This window comes from Colius striatus, chromosome 24 (assembly GCF_028858725.1).
Source record: "Colius striatus isolate bColStr4 chromosome 24, bColStr4.1.hap1, whole genome shotgun sequence".
In the NCBI taxonomy this organism is placed as follows: domain Eukaryota; kingdom Metazoa; phylum Chordata; class Aves; order Coliiformes; family Coliidae; genus Colius; species Colius striatus.
In genome coordinates, this window is record NC_084782.1 from 2,740,448 (window position 1) to 2,761,224 (window position 20,777).

The 20,777-nt window shown below is 42.6% G+C and overlaps 1 protein-coding gene across 4 annotated transcripts; it reads left to right on the forward strand.

The window, feature by feature from the left end:
* Positions 1–1,499: 1,499 nt before the first annotated feature.
* On the forward strand, positions 1,500–20,062 carry HNRNPR (heterogeneous nuclear ribonucleoprotein R). 4 transcript variants are annotated; one of them, XM_062014641.1, is made up of 11 exons: positions 1,500–1,632; positions 7,537–7,705; positions 9,977–10,095; positions 10,500–10,607; positions 11,296–11,409; positions 13,168–13,344; positions 14,209–14,344; positions 15,429–15,634; positions 16,281–16,430; positions 18,438–18,559; positions 18,756–20,062. In XM_062014641.1, exons 1-11 carry the CDS (start codon positions 1,558–1,560, stop codon positions 19,366–19,368), a joined length of 1,989 nt encoding a protein of 662 aa, XP_061870625.1. In that variant the 5' UTR covers positions 1,500–1,557; the 3' UTR covers positions 19,369–20,062. The 4 variants fall into 4 exon arrangements, with proteins under 4 accessions (XP_061870625.1, XP_061870626.1, XP_061870627.1 ...); XM_062014642.1 differs by having other exon boundaries at positions 7,540–7,705; XM_062014645.1 differs by lacking the exon at positions 7,537–7,705 and having other exon boundaries at positions 1,502–1,632.
* Positions 20,063–20,777: the final 715 nt, after the last annotated feature.

Genomic DNA, 20,777 nt, shown 5'->3' on the forward strand with positions numbered 1-20,777 from the left:
CAGAAGTTGTCTGCTTCATTTCTCTTGCAAACCAAGGATCTGCTCTGCAGTGGGCAGTCCTGTACAGAACCTCAGTGCTTGCTTTAGATGTCCGTGAAAGAAATGACTATTTATACTTAGTGTGATAACTTTACAGTTAACACTAAAAGAAAACATGAGGAAAAACCTCAGTTACCTGTGCAGAGACCTGTCTGCACAGCAGTAAATTGAGGAAACTGGCACAGGGGGAGATGGCTCCACACTGAACTAGCAGTTTATAAACTGTGGGGGTTTTCCTGTTGTGCTTAATGTTTAGAGTCATAAACAGAGAGGAAAAATAGTGCTCTCAGGCACACTGGTGGCAGTCAGAGGGATGTGAGTCCACCATGAACCTGACAACTACATGAAGGTTATTTTCTGTGAAGATTGTAATTACTCAGTGGTTTTTTTCTGTCTCTAGTTCTTTATATTCCTTATCTAAGTCCCCTACCAAAGAAGGGAGGATTCATTTTATGCCAGTTGAGTCACTTCTTCAATTTTAATACAAGCAATCCATCATAAAAGAGGTAACATGTGATTTACTGTCCTAGCATGGCCTTACAAGCCCAGACAAGGAGGAGATTTTATGTCATACCAATGAGCAGGTAAGGAAACAGCCTTTTCTCTTGCACCTGCACTGTTGTGGCCCTAAATCTGCCTGGACAGCCTTGGTTTCTGCAGTGGTAAAAGTCCCCACCAAGCACAGTCGAATCTTCACGTTATACAAGGACATGAAGACAGTGCAACAGCACCGGGGCCAGTGAGCTGGGCTCCTCCAGACTGACGTATCTATTGCATCCAGTCCGCACATCAAGAGCCTGGTCAGGTAGGCAGGCAGGCACACTGCACCGCAGGTTAGCCACAGAACAGCAGGCCCTGGCCTTGGAGCGCTTCACACCGATGTCCCGAGAAGGTCCGGCGCTGCCGCTGCCTTTTCCTTTCTTCTCCGGGCCCGCAGTCCTGCTACGACCGGCTCTGACTTGACCAGCAGCGGAACGCGGCTCTCGCAGGGCGCCTGATGGCTTCGGCACCGCGGACAAGCGCTCTGCGTCAAGGCCCTACCTTCAGCCGCCCCGACTCCACGGGCCGCCCCCCGCAGGACGGGACCGCGGGAGCGGTACGGCAGCGGCTCCGCCCGGGTTCACTCTGCGGGGCAGCGGCCTCATGCCGGCCGGGCTCAGAGGGAGGCGGGCTGGGCCCGGTGTCCTCAAGCGAGGGCTCCGCCGCCGGCTGGCGCCCTCCCGCCGCTCAGAAGACGCGGCCCCGCGCTCCCTTTGTTCGGAGGCCACGGCCGGCGCTGCCCCTTTAAATCCCCTCAGCGCCGGGGCCCTACCGGCGCGCCGGGCTCAAGGCGCGACGTGATTGGCTACGGCGCCTCCCTCTCATTGGTCTCCAGGAGGAACGGCGCGTCCCGCCTCCCGGCTCTGATTGGCGCTGCCGGCCGCTTGTCCAGGCCGCGAGCGCCTGAGTGGGTGAAGCAGCGGTCCCTGGAAACAGTTCCGGGAAACCCCGCGTGTTGCCGGGGTCGCGCCGCCGTCCATGAGGAGAAGGAGGAGCGCGCGCCATTTGCCGTCGCTGCTTGGGCCCGAGCTGCGCCGCGCAGGCCCCGCTCCGGTGAGTCCCTGGGGGGCGTCGGGGGCGCCTGGGGGCCGCCTCGCGCGGGAGGGGGCGGGTGGCGCCGCGGGCGCGGGCTCCGCTGTAGGCCCCCGCGGTGAGGCGGGCGGGCTCCGGGTAGGCCCGGCGCTGGCGGAGGCGGGCCCAGGGCGCTGGCGCCGCGCAGGAGAGCGGGGCGGGGGCGTCGCTGGGTGCCGGCCGCGGCGTGTCCGAGCCGCGGGGCGGGCGGTCCGGCCGCGCGCGGGATCTGGCGGCGGGGAGCGGCCTGGGGGCGGGCCGTACAGCCGGGCGGAGGGAGGGAGGGAGGGCGGCGCGGCCGCGGCTGCCCCCGCTCCGCCCGCCGCCCGGCCGCGATCTGCATGCGGCGGGGAGCGGGGCGCGTTCTTCTGGCGGCGCTGCTGCAGGGGGTAGTAGTACAGTGTTCGTCGCGGCGGGAGCCCGGGTCCCTGGGGCCTCGGTTCACCCTCCCGGTGCTGCGGGGCTGCGGTACCTTAATGGCTTGGGTGTCCCGGGAGGGCTGCTGCCCGCCCCACGGGGACCGCAGGGAGCTTTCGGCGGAGGACGCGTCACTGTCGCAGCGCGCTCTCGAGTAGTGCGTAGAACGTATTGCGATAGGGCCGGCGGTAGGGAGGGAGAGGCGCGCTGCACCGACCCGCAGCGCTCATCTACGCGCTGGACGCTGCTGGAGAGAGTAATGCTTGTCAGACGCTCCGAGGGAGAAATTCTCCGGGATTTGGTTGCCAAGATAGCGTTCTCCATAGATAATATTTTACCAAAGGCCTTTACCAAAATCTTGGAAAGTTTTACTTAAATACATAGTTATTGCTGTTGTTTTTAAACTAAGGCTCTAGGGGTCTTGGCAGCCTCGTTATCTGTCAGATTTTGAATATGAGTCATTAGATGCTCGAGCTATGCTGGACTGCATGTTCTGAAAAGGATGCTTGGATCCCCTTTTCCCCCCCATACTCTCCACAAAAGGATCCTGCCAGCAGTTTGTCTGCCAATGATGTTAATGCTCATGGAGCTCATGGGGTTCTTTTGTTGAGTGGGAGTTACTTTGTTTTGGTTTTTGGGGCAGATTACACTGTTGTTTAACACTGGATTTTTTTACGTGTCTTCTAAAGGTAAAGGCAATCCAACCCCAATGCTGCTTCTTGCAGCATTTTTTTTAATCAATACAAACTAGCAGAGTCTGCTTGATAATTTTGTATCTTAGAATCCATATTTCTTATGAGTATTTCATATCCCTACCTCTCAGTTTTTCTGTCTAGATACGGACACTGTTGGAGTAGTATTTGAGCCTCCTGCTAACACTCAATTTACTAGACTTGTCTAAAAAAAAGGCAACACTCCCTGCTTTCTTAGGCAAAGATCTGAAAAATCCTTGGAGCTATCCTCCTTGGTCAGAACAAAGCTTGTTTGTGTGGAAGTTGCTGTGAGCTGGAGGGCCAGGAGTGTGGTTCTGTACAGCTCAGGCAGGCAGATGAGCTGTGACTGGCAAATCCCCACGAGAAGTCACTGTGGATAGACTTTATAGCTCAGGTCAGCAGAGCATCATGTCATAGCGGCACTGATGTGTCCTTTTCTGACCTGCTGTGGTAAAGTCCCCTCCTGGTGATAGTCCTGTAGATACTGCAGCAAAGTTTTTGTAGGAGCTTAGCATTGTGGTAGAGGTTCTTGGATTGTTTCATTCCATGGGGTTACAGTATGGGAAAGGTTGAACCCACTGAGCCAAAGGGGTGAGGTGCTTATGGTGCTTTGTGATGTGAGAGTCTCCCACCATCATAAGATGCTAGTATGGAAACTGGCTGAGGGTAAAGGGCTTCAGGATGTAATAATTTCAGAGTGAGTCGCATTGTAATTCATGCTAGTAAACACTTAAAATGTCATAATTAAGCTATTAATAGATGCTTTCTGTGTTAGAATAAACTGTGGTACAAAAGAAATGGCTATCGTGCCTTCATGGGAAAAACAAAGGGATGTGCCAGCAATATTTGTAAACAAATGAGGCTTTAATAAACCCTCAGTTCAGTCTTTTAATGTGAGTTCTTACCCTCCTCTCACTTATGTGTGTCTTACCTTTCTGTTTTGACAAGTGTAAGGTGTAACTATAGGGAATACGTTTGTTTTCTCCAGGTTCACTAATAAAAACCAACATCCTCCCAGCTGTCTTTAAGGGAGGATAACGTAAACGCTTGACACAGATTGTATAAGGGATAGAAAGAATAATAACCTAAGTGAGATGGATGACTTTGGTGTGAGTTTTGGTGTCCACACTAGTTATGCTAAAGTGCACCTGAACTAAGTGAGTTTAGTTCCTTCATGAAATGGAAAGTTACAGACCAGGTGGCCAAAAATGGTGTTAGCGTATGATCACGGTCAGGTTGGTTATGGTGATTTGAGGTGTTGTTTCCTTGACAGAAGTTGCCATTCCTGCTCATTTAAGCAGTTGCTAAGCATGTTTTGAGTTAAATAGACTGTGAATTTATAATTAATTGGATGGAGTTATACTTAGCTAGTCTGTGGGTGGCAACCTCTGTTAGAGGCACGGTATGAAACCCAGGGAACAGAAACATCAGGGATGTTTAACCAATGACTTTTGGATTGAAGCTGAGGTTGAGGTTCTGTGTTCAAGGTGCCAAACACTGTCAGGCTTAGGTGTGTGTTTTTTTTTTTTTTAGGAAAATTACTATTTCAGCCACTTGAATTATTAAACATGAAAAAGAAGGTTGTTTTGGAGTAATTTAGAAGCACTTGTAGTTTTAACCTGCTACTTCTTGTATGATTAAAACTTAAAAAGGGAACTAGTCACTTTGGAAATGACTCTCTTGAGATGCAGGATTTCTCAAGGTGAAGGAGAGTGGCTGGCTAAAACCTGGTTTGTATCATGAAGTGTTCATGGTCTTCAGAAAAACATTGTTGGCCGCAAACAGTGTGATATGTAGCGTACAGTTAGCTCTGAGGTGATGAGGCTGGATGTTTCTCGAGCACCAGCGAGAATTCTCGGTGGGAATTCTCCTAGCCCTGTAAAGTTGCCCCTGAAGTGTGTGTATTACATCTCCTTCAGAGAGCACAGTTTTATGTGAACCATTTAAAATTCATCAATTTCTACGTCCTTTAAAAACAAATATGTATCCCACACATAACTAGTCTGTATAATCCTGTTCTTATAAGTGCCCAAATGATGGCTTTCAGCTCTGAATTTCACTCACGTGTCTCTGCTGAGCTTGAAGGACAGGTTCAGTGTTTTAAGAGTTGTGGTTTTGCATATTGGTGGTCATTCAGGAAGAAAAATCAGTCTGATCTCAGATTTCAGGCCAAGTTCTTGAAGACAGCAGGGAATCTGTTACTATAACTGCAAAAAGAAATACATTTCTTCTGGATCCTGTTGGGACCTGAATATTTTGACAGCTATGTCACTTCAAAATTTTCTAGAGCAAATGTCTTCAAGAAAATCTTTTAAATTACATTTGTGTGACAAGAAATAGCTAAAATTTGAACACTTAAACTGAGCTTTTTTTTGGCTGGTGAACCTCTGCTGCATCTGGCTTTAGTTTTTTATGAGGACATTAATTCCTAAGCAAAACCAAAGCTAGTGAGTGAATGAAATACTGAGTCTTAGTTTTTATTGTCTAAAAGCCCAGCTAAAAAAGTGTTTGATGTAGTAATCTGAGTCTTGGAGGTTAGGTGTTGCTCCACACACTGGTGTATGATGAGGGGGTTATCTTTCCATGCCATCAGGCTACGAGTCTTGCCTGCCAGAAGTTTGAACCACATATGAGGTGTTTTGGCCTGGGCAAGGAATAGCTGTCAGCCACAGCTATATGCAGCTACAGGCAACACTAAGAGCAATGATGGACTTCTGGGTATGTGACACTGGAAAACTAACCTGGACTCACAAAAGAAATGTCCAGGAGCATTGAAATTTCGAAATTACCCATAGTTGTTTCAAATAACTTTGCTGTATTCATATACTGGTTTAGCCTCACAGTTTTCAGTGTTTGGTGTGGTGTTTTGTTTTTCTATGGAGAAGGCAATACATGTTTAAGGAACCGTTTTTATAAGGCAGTAAAAAGGTGATCATGAAAGTAACCCCCTCTGTATATCTTTTTTTTTTCCCGAGAAAAGGGATTGAGAATGATGCTGTACCCAGAGCACTTGTGTTTTAACTGAACCCCTCTCTTTTGCACTGTGTCAGGTTTGAGCTCTTGCAGAGACAGTTTGGCAAGCAGACATGTGACTGATTTTTGTTTTCCATGACTTTTGTAACCTCTAGAAACTTCAGGTTCTGGTAGTGTTGTGGGAATTCAGTTACTACCTGTGATGACAGGGAAGTGTCGCTGTAGTCTTCAGGTAGTGGTTTTTTCTTCAGTAATTATGCTACAGTCATGCTTCCTTTTAAGTAAACTGAGTTGGTTAGAAAGCAATTTCTCTTTGTCAGGTAACCGTGTGTGTCTATGCATACATGCTGTGTAGCTGCTGAAAACTTCCTTTCCTTTTCTCACTAATTGTGTAAAGAAGTGGCGTCTGACAGAAATTATGTGAGGCTGCATTACATCTCTCTAAAATTGCCCTTCAAGTCCAGACAGGTTAGTAAAATCATTGCTTTTCTGTCTGAAGGAAATAAAGGATTTTTTTTCCCCCACCCCATTTTCCGTTGCCCAAACTTTCAAATCTTGATAGATTCTCCTTCTTGACCTATAGTTTAGGAGGGCTGGGTGTGCCAGGGACTGCTGGAGGTGTGCTCATGTTTGGAGATGTTTGGCAGCGCAGTAAATAGCTGGAGGCTCTGTCATTTTTTAAAATACCTTGTTCTTGAATCATCTTCATGTCTGTGCCCAGGACTGAATTGCATTGCCCCTGCCATGCCACACGTATCTATTGGTTATCATTTCACTGCTGATCATCGACTGCTCCCTGATCTTTTAAAAAGCCTGAGGCTCATTTCATATTTGAACTAAACAGCTGATCCTCCGCATGTCCTCTGCTGGGTAGTTGAATTATTTCATCATCTGTTTTGAGAGTACTAAGTATCAGTTGTCTGGCTAATAGAGAAATGGAAAGTGTTTAACAAATCAGGCAAAGCCCACTGTTAACTGTCCAAGAGGAGAGTTGTGTGTTTTTCCATGTGTAGGTTCAGAACCAGTTTGGTAATTTTGAAGGCAGGTCTTTTTACTGATGGTCATGACTTCCTTTTAGACCAGTAAGTTTCCCATTATTTTAAAAAGTAGCTGTGATTTGTATAGCTCCTCTGTGAGCAAACCTGAAAGCATGGAACGGTTGAGTTGCAGCTTGAAATGGTGATGTGCATTAGAGTGCAATTATTCTCCCTCTCTCCTTACCAAGTTCCGACCATGTTGTGAGAAGGCGTTTGGTCAGTTGTGCACAGCGCGTTGGGTTTGAAGGATAACATGGTGACAAGCCAAAAGAGTGAAAATTAGCAAACCAGCATTGACTTTTTCATATGTGAAGCTACCCTGCAGGGTTCTGTGTTCACTGCATCTTAAACAATTGTTTTAAAAATGGAGGAATGAGAAATGAAAATAGCACTAGCACTTCTGAGTCTTCGTCGAAGGACGTTGTTGTTGTGTCCCCGTGCATTCTAGCTGCTACGGTAACCAATGAACTTCCTGACAATCAGCAGATGAAGTTTAGACATCGTTATGTACATGAAGTACATTTCTTTAAAAAACAGTGTGAACTCTTCCTGTACATTTTCCGCAGTACTAAGGGTTGGACTTTCTTTTGGAACTTGGATCAGCTGCATCCAAAAAGATTATTAAAGAAAACTTTTGAATACAGGTCATTTGCAGCATGTATACAAATTAGTTTAGATAATCATGCATTGTCCTACAAACTAGTTATTTCTGGCTCATTGTAATATAGCTCCTGAATTTTTTCCAGCAGCATAATAAAATGGCTAATCAGGTGAATGGTAATGCGGTACAGTTAAAAGAAGAGGAAGAACCAATGGATACTTCCAGTGTAACTCACACAGAGCACTACAAGACACTGATAGAGGCAGGCCTCCCTCAGAAGGTGGCAGAGAGACTTGATGAAATATTTCAGACAGGTATAATATGCATTTCTTGTTTCTGACTGGTTATGAAAGCGAGGGCATACCATTTTCAGATTTTTATAGATTAAGGTTTAAAAATTCATTGTTCTTGATCTGTGTAGCTCTGAATGTTTTGCTACTTTGACTTCCCTAAAGGCAAATTGGGTTTGACATTGACTAATTACTTGACACATCCCCAGTGTTGTATGTGATATCTTAGCTGCTTTAGGGCACAGAGCACTAGCTTCTTAGACGCTGTCAAATAAAGATGTATGTTTGAGCATACTAAACTATACATTTTGTTTTCTTCAATCTGAATCATCATTTTGCTTTTCTACTCTCAACTCCTCACAGTGGTTCTTAAACACCCAAAGGCTGGATAGTGACGTAGTGAGAGAAGCAACTAGCTTGTCTTGCCTGGGACTACATTCGAAATGAGTCTGCTTGTGGATTTTTTGTTCTCTCTAGTTCTGAGTGGACAGTTTAATCCATGTTGGTTATTACACTGAAATGCTCAGTTTGACACTTAACTGCTTTTCCACAAAGTAGAGGACTGAGCTATCTAGCAAATCAAGTCATACCTTGCTGGTAGAAAGTGGTCTCTGCAACTTCTAGAGAGGTTTCTTGATATACAAAGGTTTTTCTATTTTGTTTTTGTTAACCCCCTTATAATTTTGTCCTAGAGAGAGGCTTCCTTTTCCTCCTTAGAGTGTGTTCTGTGAACAGATTTAACACGAAGCAGTAGAACTGCTCTGTGCGCTGATCTCAAATGCCTTGGTGGCAAGAGTCAAAATTTCACTGCTGAGGCGAAGGCAGTTCAAAGACAATACCTTGTCAACCTTCAGTGTGATGCTTTGGCTCACCTGTGGGATATCTTTTGGAAGTCATTCACAGTGAGCTATCATCGAGCCTTTGCCAGCTTTTATTGGCTTCAGCCATGCACTTTCTAACTGTGGGTCATGAAGACGTGCACGTGATGGTTGAGAGAAGGTGTAAGTGCCTGGGCAGAGGAGCTTGTGGAGCTCGAACATGTGGTGCAGCAAGGGTGTGTTATGAGGAGTTCTACAGGGACTGAAAAGCTTTCCAGCCCAGAACCTGACTGCCTAGTATAATTCCACTGCATGAGTAACCTGAAAAACATCTATTCCCACTTCCTTACTGCCACTTGAAGATGTTTGCATTGTGCAGGGATTTGTCAGTGAAGGAAACTACTTTTGACACTTGAGCTAAAATTTGGGATTGAACGTAGGGATATTTAATCTGCTGAGGTCTTACATGAAAGATACAGGTGCTTTCCAATATGCAGGATCACTTCTGAAATGTAGTCCTTGGGCTTGGCACTACTGTGCATTTTTGAACTCAAGTAGCAGTTAAATAATCGGTGTATTTTGGAGATCAAACTGTTGCAAAGTGTGTGGAGTTCTTGGTATCTGTCCTGAACTTTGCTGTGTAGTTTAAAAGTGCAAATCTTAAAAGTCTATACTTCTCACACTCCACAGCTTATGCAAGCGCGTTACAAAAGGAATGAAAGAACCTATAAAGATCCTTAAAAAGTGCTTCAGGACTGGTCCAACGTTTCCTGGGGGAGTCTGTACCTTTAAAATTAACATTAACTTTTTTTGGGTACATAGCAGGGCTAGAAATAACACTTTTTTGAATTCTGGCTCTTGAAACTGCAGAGAGCAAGAAACCAAGTAAAAACCAAAATAATAGTTTTTAGACCTGTAGGAAATCCACTATTTTTACTTTTTGAAGTTGGAGGAAAGAGTGAACAAACCATTCTACTGCCTAATATTTTGAGGGGCAGAGTGTCAGAAATATTTGATGGTCAGTGAGGTAGTTCCTTTTTCATGTATAGTAGGATACCTGTAATGCTCACCTGTCAGCTTGACTCTAGATCAGCTCTATTTAAGAGAAGGAAGCGGGGAAACTTAAAATGCAAGGCAAACCAAGAAAATCCCAATTGTTAGAAGTGAGCCAGAGTTCATTGTTTCAAACCCTAGTGTGTGATGCTGTCTTTGCACAGCACATCGGATTCCCGAATGTTGGAAAACTGTTACACATCTTGCACGTCAGTTAGTGCTTAGGTATATACATTTTAATTTAACTTTTTTCATTGTTGTACTCATGTTCTTTCATATACTTGTGTAGGAGTATGTAATGATATTAAATGTATAATTCTGTTGCTATGGAACTTGACTTTTTGACTTTAAAAGCAAACTGCATAGTTCTTAGTTTATATGGAATTCAATAGAAATCTGTAACTTCTTTATCTTTAACTTTTAGGGTTGGTAGCTTATGTCGATCTTGATGAAAGAGCAATTGATGCTCTTAGGGAATTTAATGAAGAAGGAGCCCTCTCTGTATTACAGCAGTTTAAAGAAAGTGACCTGTCGCATGTACAGGTAAGGTGAGAGCTCCAGGAGTGTGAGCGCATGAGTATCAGTAGTGTTCTGGCACTGTCAGCAGGAGAGCTGTAACTCAGAAATTCGTTGATGTTGCTGTCTTCTTATATTTCAAACCCAAATCACATGCCTGTTAAAAATTGCATTAAATGTGCAGGTATTTGAGTGCAAAGCACCCTGATAATAAAAATGAGTGTGCAATTGAGAAAATAAGGTAAAAATACTGTCTCGAATCTGGTGACTTTTCTCAGTCTGACAAGTTTGTTGAATTAATTGTTATATTCTTCTAAAGGATTCTTTTGACGTTTGTTTGTCGCATTGGTTTGATGTAGTCGCCTTATGGTGTGGAGTGTAAGAGGCTTGTCATACACACAATTGAATTGTTTTGTAAATTGTATCTACAGAACAAAAGTGCATTTTTATGTGGAGTTATGAAGACCTACAGGCAAAGAGAGAAACAAGGCAGCAAAGTACAGGAATCAACGAAGGGACCAGATGAAGCAAAGATTAAGGTAACATTCAGAAGACAGTGATTATTCCATACTGCCCAAACTATCGCCTGTGCGCAGACCGAAGTGCCTTGAGACAGACTTCTAAAGCATCACCACTGCCTGGATAAGTACATTCATGCTTGGCTTTAAAGAAATTTATGTACAAGAGAGGCTAGAAAGTGCTTGTTTGAAATGCAGGTCTTCCTGGTTCTCTAACCGGGATGCATGGACTTCATCTTATTTAAGGTCTATGAAAACATTGATGTCTGTTTAAGAATTGTCTTAGTTGTCCTTTTTTATTGAAGCTTTTATGCACTCATAAAAGTACTTTGAGAGGCATTGGACATTCCAGCAAGCTGCTGGTATATTGAGAAACTCTTCTGTTATGCAAAAATCTAAGCAGAGCAAGGGTAAAGAGAATGGCAGGTGTTCTGGAGTCCTTGGGGTACTACATATAAAATGGAAAATATGGGAAAAGCAAAATGAATTCTTTCTAGTGACCCTGCAGTATAAAACAGATGTTGGTATTTGTGGGTTTTTTAAAGCCCCAAAATAAGTTTCTTCTGTAGATTCTCTCTGTCTATATATACATTGTTACCAAATCTGGAAAGAACAGATAAGGAAATGCTTCTCTTAGAATGCTTCTATCCTTTACACTTTAACCCACCAGCATCCCCTCAGGAACTAACGTGCCTGGTTTTGTTTTCAGGCTTTGCTAGAGAGGACTGGTTACACTTTGGATGTAACTACAGGACAGAGAAAATATGGAGGCCCTCCTCCAGATACTGTCTACTCTGGTGCTCAGCCTGGTATTGGAACAGAGGTTAGTATATACAGACTAATTGGTTGTTATTTTGTATGTTTGTGTAAAATGCTAAATAAGAAATAATCTATATTACAAGTGAAAGTTTTAAGGTATTGGAGAGAGAAGCATTCTTCCACCTCTATCTTCACCAGTCTTCCTGACTCTGCAGTATTCTGCAAGGGATGGGATAGTGGTTTGGGAGGGGGGTGGAAGCAGGTGGAATGTGCTAGCAAAGGCTATGTAAAAATTCCTTTGAAATGTAAAACAGATCATGAAATTGTCAGACTTCACTTCAACCCTAAAGCTTATGGTCTGTTGCTTGAAAAATACTGCTACATATTTCCCACTCCCGATCTTCAGTCTGCTGACTGAGGAGCTTCTATTTGTTAAATTCAGTCATGAGATACATTTCTATACAGATGTATGTACACAACATTTTTAAAATGTTTTTTTAGAGAAGGGTAAACCAAATCTGACATGTATATGGCCTGTCCAGACTAACGTTACACCAAAAATTAGGGAGGTGATTGATGTGGTACTTGAGTTTCTGTCCTTCACCTTTTGACGTAAATGAATATATTGCCTATAAGACAGGATTTGGGGAAGAGGAGATGTCACTGGGAACTAATGCTCTTTAACCCCACTGTCCAAGCACTTCTCAAAGTTAGTGCAGTGCAGCTAGCATAAAGTGACAGACTTGAGTCTGCTGATTGCTGGATTGGTTTCAGTTTTACTGAGGAGTCTCCAGAAAAAGGAAGTTTTAAAGTTTTGACAGACTTCTATTTCAGTGTTCTTTAGTGATGTGAAATAAAACCTTGGAAATTCTATGGGCAGACTATTTGCCCATCACCTGCCAAGGTGATGAGCAAGCTTAGGTACCTATGTAACGGGTTGGATTCATCACTCTGTAACTCAGGTTAGAGTCATCATGCTGTCCACACAAGTCTGTTCACACCAGTGCTCTTGTGGGCGTTCTGTGGGTCTGTGGTTTTGGGATTATCTGCTCAGCCTTCAGTAGGAGGTCTCACTATGGCATGGCCTCACCTGGATGAAAAAGGTTGACTCCTCTGAGCTTTTAACTTAAAATCTGTTTTGTAGTAAAATAAATAAGAGTTTGATCTCAGTGGGTGTTTGGAATGTTTGGCTTACATTAGCAATTCAGAGATCTTGACAATTCAGTGGAGAGCTGTAGTGATTAAACAGTTGCAGGGAAGCACTTTCTAGACAGAGCTCCACTGAAGAGATTGAACTCCTGAAAAAAACTTCACCAAGGTTTATTGTTAGCACTTTCTGTAAGGCAGAAAACCAGGAGAACTCCAGATTTTCTCAGCCAGATATTAAATACTCAGTAGGTGGAAGCTGAAACAAACACAGACTTGAAGTAGGATTGCAGTATATACTAAAAGTGGAAAAAGTGCATCAGTCAATTGAAGGATTTTTGTAGGTTTTTTTCCCTGTCTCTGTAGCTTTCTAATGAAGATTAAGTTACAGAATGGTTTTAAAATGCTGCAAGAGCAAGGAAGTGCTTGGCCAGCCTTAATATAGGACACCTGACTAGATGGTCTTTAAGGTCTTTGGTTTTAGTTGCCAAAACTATAACCAGGTAAGAACCATTTACCTCTTCAGTGGTGCACATTTACAACCTCCTCACTATACAATAAATATCAAAGCTGTGTGTAACACCTAGTTGCAGTGGTTCCTGGTGCAATGTGCTTTCTTTCCCAGAAACTTTCAATTGCTAAAATAGCTTTGTTTAAGTGTCCTCTTCCTTTTTAGGTTTTTGTGGGTAAGATCCCACGAGACTTGTATGAAGATGAATTGGTGCCACTCTTTGAGAAAGCTGGTCCAATTTGGGATCTGCGCCTCATGATGGACCCTCTTTCTGGTCAAAACAGAGGTTATGCTTTCATTACCTTTTGTAGTAAAGATGCAGCACAGGAAGCAGTCAAACTGGTGAGTACCTGATTTTCAGACTGGACAAGATAATGAAAGCCATAAGCATGTTGGTATTCTCTTAGATAATGAAGTCTTTGAAATGTTTCATTAAAGCACCTATTGACAGACTCAAAATTTTATGTTCTTTAAAATTGCCTCCTGGTTTCACTGAGTGTATACAAATAATGTTTTACTTTTAGGACCATAGTCTGCTATGACCTATGCTGTTAGTTTGCTGAAACCTGCCTAAAACAAAGAGGATCTCTGTCTTGAGTTCTTAGATTTTAATATTCTGTTTGAGGTTGAACTCCTGTATCTTTAAACACCTTTTGGGAGTCTTGGTGTTCAGAGTAATTCAGCTGGGGGTACAAGCTGAAGCAGTGGGCTAATTCTCTTTTTTTAAAATGAAAAGCTTTAAAACTTAACAGTAAAATGTCTAGAACTCTAGAATTTACAGGTTTAAAAAAACCCTCTGCTAGTGGAGTGGAGGGAACATTGACTTAAACTTTTCAGTATCTCATACCACCCATTCTCAGTGTTTAGAAGCTGTCAAAGGAAAGTAGAACTCCAGGTACTTGTAATGTGGTGTATTTTGCTCATTCATAGCAGCAACAGTGACTGACACTGAGTCCCAGCACAGGAACTAGTCACTAGTTGTTTAGAAAGATCTTTCTAGTCTTGAGAGCCATGGTAGGTTAATGAATTTCCTCCATGCAGTTTGTACTGTTACTGGTTGCTCCTTGTTCATCAATTCCTTTGTAGCTTTCCATCAGCAGAACTTCAGAGGTCCCCTGGAAAAGCTGAGCTGGTTTTGTGGTTTTGGGGGTCTTTTTGTCCAGATTATTGTTGATAAGGCAAATGAATGGTGATTTATTTTCTCAGTGTGACAACTACGAAATCCGCCCTGGGAAGCACCTTGGAGTATGCATCTCTGTGGCAAACAACAGGTTATTTGTTGGGTCAATTCCAAAGAACAAGACTAAGGAAAACATATTGGAAGAGTTCAGTAAAGTCACAGGTAAGCCCTTCTCTCAACAAGTTTTTTCACACTGATCTCTAAGTACCACTCGGTCTCTCTGTTTCGTAGGACTAGCTATTTGACATCTATGTTCTGTCTTTTGAACTGGATTCCAGTTAGTTTCTGGTATAAATGTTATATATCAAATATGCTCTACAAAAGACTGTAAAGGGACTGGTGTCTGTTTTACTGATTGTTAAATGAATGACAATGTTGGCTTACAATTTGAGGTGGAGACAACACAAATGAACTCAGAAAAAAAAGTGAAAGTCCTAATTATCTTACGTGTTCTAGCTTCCTGTTTGAAGGCTCTGCATCTCTAATGGGATCTATGGTAGATTCTGCTTTCACAGTTGATAAGGTTTTGGGGAACCTCAGACAAATGTGTTATTGGGGAATGGTGGGGAGAGAGGAGTACTAAATTAGTTTAGAAGGATTGTTATTGTAGAAATAGTTAATGACAGATTAGTTTCTGTCCCAGTTCCTCAGTGTTGTTTCCCAGTATATGCAGCAAACAGGAAGAAAAGAAGTCATCTCATCACTGGAAGGATGCTTCTGCTTTCAATAAGACACCGAGGTCTGGATCACCTGCTCTTGTTCCTGTAGGAGAGTTTTAACCTACTGCTTCTTTTTTATGATTGTTATTTATTAAGTATTTCAGGAAAGTGGTCAAAACAGAAGGTGAAAGTTCCTTTAGTTGCCTCTCTTCTTTTTAGAGAGATACTGAAGAAATTCTTCCTAGCTTCCCCTGGAGGCAGGGGAGAGGCCACGTGTTAATGCTGACTGCTTTCCAAAAAATGTAAAGCTAATAAAACAAAACACACAGAACTTACATGATGTGAACTATTGAGGCTGATGTTTTTCAGGGCTAAATTGAGGTAAGTTTGTTCCAGAGAATTTCACCTGCTAGGTTTCTGGGTAAACTGAATGGATATCTGTTACATGTTTTGCTTCTCTTGTGCTCCCTCCCAGTTTCAGGTGTTAAAGGCTGTGTATTACAAAAAAAACCAAGGGAAAGCATTTCAGAGTAGACTAGAGTTTTTCCTTTCATTTTGAAACTTAATACTAAAGAGCTGTTTTTCAGAGGGTTTGGTGGATGTTATCTTGTATCATCAACCTGATGATAAAAAGAAGAATCGAGGATTCTGCTTCTTGGAATACGAGGATCACAAATCTGCAGCACAGGCTCGCCGGCGCCTCATGAGCGGGAAAGTAAAAGTCTGGGGAAATGTTGTGACAGTGGAATGGGCTGATCCAGTAGAGGAACCTGATCCAGAAGTCATGGCAAAGGTGTGTGAAAGCTGGATGCTCTTCATGCCTTGTGAGGAGTCTTTATGCTGTAGGGTCAAAAGATTTGGCACAGCTGAGCAATGCTCCTTCTGAGGAACAAAAAGCAGATAGAGGGTATTTTCTTGGTAAGCTGTGCAAACTGGTGTAGTCGGAGAACTGCGAAGTAGTTGCCATTGCAAGATGCTGGGAGCATGCTGTAACCTATTCTTGATCTTTCAACTTAACAGTGCATAGGGTTCTCCTGAGTTGGTTCCCATTCTGTTCACTGTCTACTTCTTTAGGGGTGATTTCATAAAATTCCAGAGATGAGGGTGAAGTTCAGTGAAGGGAGTGATGTGCTCTTTATCCTTATGTTTTGGGATAACTTTGCTGCTCTTGAGGTCTTATTAGTAAAAATTTACTGGGCATTTGTAACATCCCAGAAGCGGAAAATTCAAGTTGAATGTTCATCTGGACATGGAAGGGAACTGTGAAAGGAGAGAAGTTGTAGAACTAAGGCACTTTTTAAGGTGATTTTTTTTGAAGCAGGTTTTGAACAGAATTTGTAAGGTTACCTAAAAATTCTCTTCCTCTCTGCGTTTAGAACAGTTTTCTTCAAGGTTTGACATTTAAAGATCCTAACTTTTCGTTCTCACTTTTTCACCAGGTGAAAGTTTTATTTGTAAGAAACTTGGCCACTACTGTGACAGAAGAAATTCTTGAGAAATCATTTTCTGAATTTGGAAAGCTGGAAAGAGTAAAGAAGTTGAAGGACTATGCTTTTGTTCATTTTGAGGACAGAGGTGCAGCAGTGAAGGTAGGTTGATTATTCTTTCCTAACTAAAGTTGATGCAAGCAGTTTGTTTTGTACAGCTGGTTTAAGGAAGTCTCTTAAATATACCAATAAGACAAATTGTAGAGCCCATTTAATAAGGTTCCCATTGTGATAATTGTAACACTAATAATTTTGTTCCTATGATTGCAGTAGCTAGGAGGATGTGAAACTGGCAAAGGACAAAACTGTAGCAAGTTAACGAGTAGACTGGAAAAGAGTTGTAGACCAATGCAGGAGAGTCTAGAGAAGAGGAAAAGTAATAAAGAGCAACCTAGAAAATTTTTCTGAGGAAACACTGACAGAAGGTATCAGTTGTCTCTCAAAGACTGCTGTTTGAAGGCTGTGTGTAGTTTTGGAGTGCATTGAATAGAAATTGCAAGGTAATACAAAAAAATGCCCGGTTAAGGGGAGGAGAATGGCACAAACAGCTCCCCTGATGCCTTGTCTATTTCTAACTCCGGGTGCTCCTTCAAAGGTTTCTTCTAAATGACTTCTTAAACATTGGAGGTCATTGTTGAAAGCTTCAAAGGTACCTTCCATTGTATTTAGGAGTGGTTAAGAAGGTTCGTAATCTCTGTACTTCAGTGGACTGAATTCTGTAGAAATTACTCCACTTTGTAAAATCCACAGTTTTTGGGAAGGAGGAGGAGGGGAGGAAGCACCTGTGTGTCTCGAGAAAGTGTAGTATATGGCTACATATACAGTTCCAAGGCTCTTTACTCAACCTTGTTAATTGCTTTATAACCATTGAATTGCTTACAATTTTCCTACCCACCAAGCAGGGTTTAGAATATTCCTGAATTTGTCTTTAGACTGAATACAACTTGCATTTAATGAAATTGAAATCGGTTTGGATAGGCTTAGACCATGTCTTAAGAGAGTGTAAGAGACTGTGGACAGCAACACCTCCCAACATGTTTTATTGCCTTACGTCCTGAAACACTCTCTGGTCCCTTCCCAGGAGACCTTCTAAATGCTCTGTTAAACTTGAGCAATTGAAAACTTGCAGGAGATGAAAGGCAGTACAGCAGAGCCTTTCTAATGCTCTTCTCTGAAACCAGCTGGAGCACCACCATGTCTGCCCCGTAGTGCTGATGTGTGACCACTGAATGGGTTTATGAATTTTGTGAGATATTTTTGTGTATGAGCTTTTTAATTAAAGCATTATGGTGTTAATGCCTGGAATATGTGTGGAATTGGCTCATTGATTCCAGTATCTACTTATTTTCATACCTTCTTTGAAATAAATTGCCACAGCCTCTAATGATTTTGAGGCATGAAGCTGTACAGACATGTAAAGGCTTTATTAATGCAGATACCTAGAAATGTAAAAACAGGTAACTGTGGGTGAAGAATTGGGGAGGGCAGTTGTAGCCATACTTTGTGTCTGTCGTGTGCATTTGATAATTACAATGTACACATTACTTTTCTGGAGGATTCTTGCCTCATGGAGGATTCTTGCCTCACTGGATGAGATCACCAAGTTTCAGTCATTTTTCTTTTTTCCCTCCTAAGTACATGTCCTCAGAAGCACTTGATTTCTTTGGAGGCACTCACATAGCACTTAAATAGGAAACCCCCATAGAAAACTACTCTCGTGTGCATGTGCTGTGCTGGGCTGACAGGTACAAGTGAGCATTCATGTCAGTGTGAGTAGTGAGAACTTCTGTCAGTACATCCCTGAAACATTTCTGGGGGACATAAGAACATCAAAAATGATGGTGTTGTGTCTTATGGTTTCAAAATAATGTCGAATATGTTTTAATCCTTTTATTATATAAAAGAATATATGGGTTTTTAAATGCTGCTTCACTGTAACTGGTGAATAGAGTGGGAATTGAAAGAATAATGCATTCTGTTTAGCAGAGAAACGAAGCACATGGTGATGTTCAGCCTGGAGCAACCCAACCATCTGCTTTTTCAATAAGTTTCAGTTTCCTTTTGCCTGGAAACAAATTTTTAGATGTTTTTCTTCTAATTTTTGTGCAGGCAATGAATGAGATGAATGGGAAAGAGATAGAAGGGGAAGAAATTGAAATAGTGTTAGCAAAGCCACCGGATAAGAAAAGGAAAGAACGTCAGGCTGCCAGACAGGCCTCCAGAAGTACTGCGTGAGTGTTCATTCTTGCCCTACCATGGTACTGCAGAAGGAAGCTCTGCCGTAAAATACGAGCGAGTTGGGAAGAACCCCAAATGACTTTTCCTTTCTCCCGTGTTGTGTATTGTTAATCAACAAGGGGAATTGTGTACTTTCTCTCTTGGGTGACTTTTGAGGGTAAATAATTGCACGTTTCTTTTTCTCAATAGGTATGAAGACTATTATTACTACCCTCCACCTCGCATGCCACCTCCTATTAGAGGCAGAGGCCGTGGAGGGAGAGGTGGCTATGGCTATCCCCCTGATTACTATGGCTATGAAGATTATTATGATGATTATTATGGTTATGACTATCATGACTACCGTGGTGGCTATGAAGATCCCTATTATGGCTATGATGATGGCTATGCTATAAGAGGAAGAGGAGGAGGAGGAAGGGGTGGGAGAGGTGCCCCTCCACCGCCTCGGGGGCGGGGAGCACCACCACCGAGAGGTAGAGCTGGCTATTCACAGCGGGGGGCACCCATGGGACCGCCGAGAGGAGCCAGGGGTGGGAGAGGGGGTCCTGCACAGCAGCAGAGAGGACGCGGTGCTCGCGGAGCCCGGGGCAACCGCGGGGGCAACGTAGGAGGCAAGAGAAAGGCAGATGGGTACAACCAACCTGATTCCAAGCGCCGCCAGACCAACAACCAGCAGAACTGGGGCTCCCAACCCATCGCTCAGCAGCCGCTCCAGCAAGGTGGTGACTATGCCGGTAACTATGGTTACAATAATGACAACCAGGAATTTTATCAGGATACTTATGGGCAACAGTGGAAGTAGACAAGTGAGGAGGGATTGAGGAGATTGGAAACAGAGAATTGGCTATAGCTCTGCATCCTTCAAAACAAAATTGGCTTAATGTTTCATCCTTCAGTAGCGATTGGCTGCCATTTGTATTGGGCTGAAGAATCACTCTATTGTGTATATACTCGAGTCTCTTAGTTTTCTTTTTCATAAACGCACTTGGACATTACTGGGCTTGCAGAATTCCTCAACTCCATAAGGGGTTTCAATGCTTTTACCATTTTAGGCTTCATTTTAGCAGTTTAAAAGCAGGAATGGCACACTGTTCAATCATGATTTTGCAGAACCTCTGGTTTTGGACAGTTTATTTTTTCTTTTTTCTTTTTTTTCCTTTTTTTTTGGATTTGGGATAGACAACATAGGATATGCTGTACATAAAAGTAAAAGCTAGTGCTTTGTCTTAGTAGTTTTAAGAAATTACAACAAATTAAGTTTTCTTGTATTGAAGATAACATGATTGTATGTTTTGCATTCCTAGAAGTAGGTTAACTGTGTTTTTAAATTGTTATAACTTCACACCTTTTTGAAAATCTGCCCTACAAAATTTGTTTGGCTTAAAACGTCAAAGCCGTGGCAATTTGTTCCTTGATGTGATTGTATTTCCAATTTCTTGTTCATGTAAGATTTCAATAAAACTCAAAAATCTATTCAAAACATTACCTATTTCAAATTCAATTGTGTCCTAAAACATTATTTCATTGGTAATTCTTGCGAAAAACATTGTTTTCAAAGTATAACTGCCTATGTGAGTGATCAAATTCATGCAAAATTTCTTGTGCTTTCCAACATGTAGCACTGTGGACATCAGAGAGATGACAGATAGCCCAGTGGGCACTCTTTGTTCAGTTGCTGTTCAGTAACTTACCAGCATCCAATTTTTAATCCATTTTTTTTAATTCCTTTTAAAAAGTGTTGAAATGTATCCAGACGTTCAGAGAGATCCCAGTTAAGTACAATCTTCCAGCATAAGTGAGAAGGAAGCAGAGCCTGCCGTGGGGTCAGTTCTGTTCCTTGTGAAACAGTGCTGTGGAGCCCCTCCAGAGGCTGTGCTCTTGGGATCCAACTGTACTGTACCCATCAGTGTTACAGACACTTAGGGAAGGGGGTTTCCTGTCAAGCATCTCCATCTAATTTTAAGATTGTATTTGACTAGGAATGAGAATTATAAACGAGGTGCTGTGGCACAGTAAGCTGACTTCTTGCTGCAGATAACACAACTGTACTCTCTCTATTCTGCTTATTTCTGTCTTGACATTTTAATTTGATGTTCTGCCATGATGAACAATTTGCCTTAGAATTCTCATGCCTTGTAATAAAGGCTGTTTAAAAACAATATGTAATATCTTTTGGGGGCATGACTAGCTACGTTATTGGGGTATTACATG